At 36.8% G+C, this 2,483-nt stretch overlaps 1 protein-coding gene across 1 annotated transcript; it reads right to left on the bottom strand.

Annotated features, from left to right (window-relative positions):
- Positions 1 to 452: 452 nt before the first annotated feature.
- On the bottom strand, positions 453 to 1,599 carry LOC142632858 (RNA polymerase II C-terminal domain phosphatase-like 4). Its single transcript, XM_075807179.1, has 3 exons — positions 1,443 to 1,599; positions 822 to 1,340; positions 453 to 691 (listed from the first exon to the last, which is right to left on the bottom strand). Exons 1-3 carry the CDS (start codon positions 1,597 to 1,599, stop codon positions 453 to 455), a joined length of 915 nt encoding a protein of 304 aa, XP_075663294.1.
- Between the last annotated feature and the right edge of the window lie 884 nt (positions 1,600 to 2,483).

Raw genomic sequence — 2,483 nt, 5'->3', positions numbered from 1 at the left:
ATAGTAATCACTTTTCGCTTCCACTTTCTATGTATGCTAAACTATGATTCAAGATCCATTTACCACATAATGTTAGACTAACTTGGCTAAATACTCTTCCACTCCAACAATTCATGTAATTGCAGATACAAAATTAGTTTCCATCTAACAATAGCAAAATTTGGATACATCCAACAGGGTAGAATCGTTTTAATTTCCAAGGCCACATTCACATAAGAAATTGTAGACATCAACAAGGAGATAAACCATTGTAAATATGTCTCCTCATAACTATTGAGGAAGAATTCAATTCCTCACGTAGCATTAACTACTTAAATCAAGCTCTAAAAATTAAAAGTAAAGAACCCTGAATTTCTTTGTCAAGGAAAAAAAAAACCCTATTTCACCAACTGCAAAAAAGTGGAAATTATACCTGTGCTGCTAATAGAAGTGAACAAAGATCATCTCAACTACTAATCTTTGGGCTTAATCAGATAATCGTTTTCAGATACCCTACTGACTGCATAGTAGCAAGCATGTAGCCACTTTGGATGGACCAAAATAAATTCTTCCCGCTCTGCCTCCTGAAACTCCTCCGCTGTGGCAAACCAAGTGACCATATGTGTTATGGGGTATAACAAATTATCCATTGAAAATTTGGCCCCTAACTCCTCCGCCATCAACCAGAGACGCGAATTTTGACGCATAAAATCTGAAGGGAAAATATGTTTGAAGGATAATGTACACCCTCAGAGAACGCTACGGCGAGTAAATATGAATCCAACATTTCTATTACTTAAACCAGCTTCAAATTTTGGGTTGAAAAACAGTCTGTGTATTACTTTTAAGTTCTTCGAGAACAGCGGGGAGGGTGCCAGTAGTCTCATCTTCATCAGTTTCCAATGCAGAAAGAGATACATGACTCAAGTCATCATCTGAATCAAAGTAATGATACTTCTTAACAAGAATCAAGTTTACTTCATTCTTTCTCCACACGCTCTTGGTATCATCAAGAGCAAGAACCATGCGTTGCTCCCTTAGCACAAGATCAAGACTCTTTTCATCTGTTTCAAATAAATCTTCACGTGCAATGATTCTTGAGTACTTGAAGTAAACATTTTCAGGGTCAAGAAACTCAGTCACTTTCAACGCATAACTTCGTGTACCCGTTGTGCACAAATAAATCTCAAACATGGCACTCGCTTCTTTCAGAAAAGTATGAACTGAAGGTCTCAACTTGAGCATCATCTTTTCCCAAGGTGGACTCAGACGGAATAGGCTATCCCTTAAGTTATGTTGCAAGAGTTCTTGAGGGGTTCTCAGATATTTTTCTTGTTCCGTTGAATGAATCAGAGATTGATCTAGATAAAGAACCAAAACTGTCTTCTTATCTTATAACAATTTCTCTGACTCGACCTTCCGAATCCGATCCATTTCTTCTTTGTTAAGCCACAACCACATACCCTGATGAACGTTCTTGAATGCTAGCCTTTCACAGCTCACACACTTTACTCTATAAACACATAGATGTTCACAAGTCTCCTCAGTATTTTCTTCAAGTGTATCATCATAGTCGCCATAGTCATCTTGTGGAAAACCCCTCTCGGAAATTATCTTCATGGTGAATCTTGGAAGTTTCTTTAATTAGCAAAAGCTAGTGACAAGACAGCCTCTCTCTCTCTCTCTCTCTCTCTCTCTCTCTCTCTCTCTCTCTCTCTTATTTGTGTATAACGATTAACAAATAATAACGGAAAATGAAAAACGGGTTCTTTTAATCTTACTTTTGCTATCCTAGATGAACATAGTTGCAGTTTAAATTATACTGCAGAAACTGCAATCGTTTTGTTAGTCTGCGTACTTGTGCTACTTGTCGTATTTCCTATGTAATATTTATCGGTTTGCAAAGTTAGTTGTGACACGTGCTTTGCATGTGGGTGATTAATCCAGCTGTAGTCATCTTATAGGTCAATAATCTAACTAATTCTGTTAATCAGTTTAATTAACCCATTCGTTAAAGAATTGTATCCAATTCATTTGATTTTGATACTCTGTAATTTTCTTGATTTTAAGGGTGTATTTGAATAGCGGCTTATTATGAAAATGAAAACCGAAACACTATAACAAAATGATTTTTAAATATGTGAATAGTGTCGTAAACTCAATTTTGAAGTTGTTTTAAAGGAAAAAATCTTGCAGTTCTCGTGAACGATTGCACGAGACATGTAAAACGTGGGACGCAAGCGATGAAAAATGCTTTTCAACACTATCCAAACATACACTTGAAAATTTTTAGGTGCTCTTGGAGCGCGAAGAAAAGCGGTGTCTTCCTCCTCTCATATTCATGATGGACTCATCATGAATTTAATAGTTGGTCTACCATGAATGTGAGAGGAGAGCGTCATTCTCCGTACTCCCGAAAAACTTAAGAATTACTCACATGCACTAAGTAGAAGTGAATGAGGCTATAGGACAAGTATGGACTTTCGCTAGAAGAAACTTAGGAT

This window comes from Castanea sativa, chromosome 4, assembly GCF_040712315.1.
Source record: "Castanea sativa cultivar Marrone di Chiusa Pesio chromosome 4, ASM4071231v1".
Taxonomy (NCBI): Eukaryota; Viridiplantae; Streptophyta; class Magnoliopsida; order Fagales; family Fagaceae; genus Castanea; species Castanea sativa.
The sequence above is the reverse complement of the archived record's forward strand: the minus strand, read 5'-3'. Positions and strand labels throughout refer to the sequence as shown.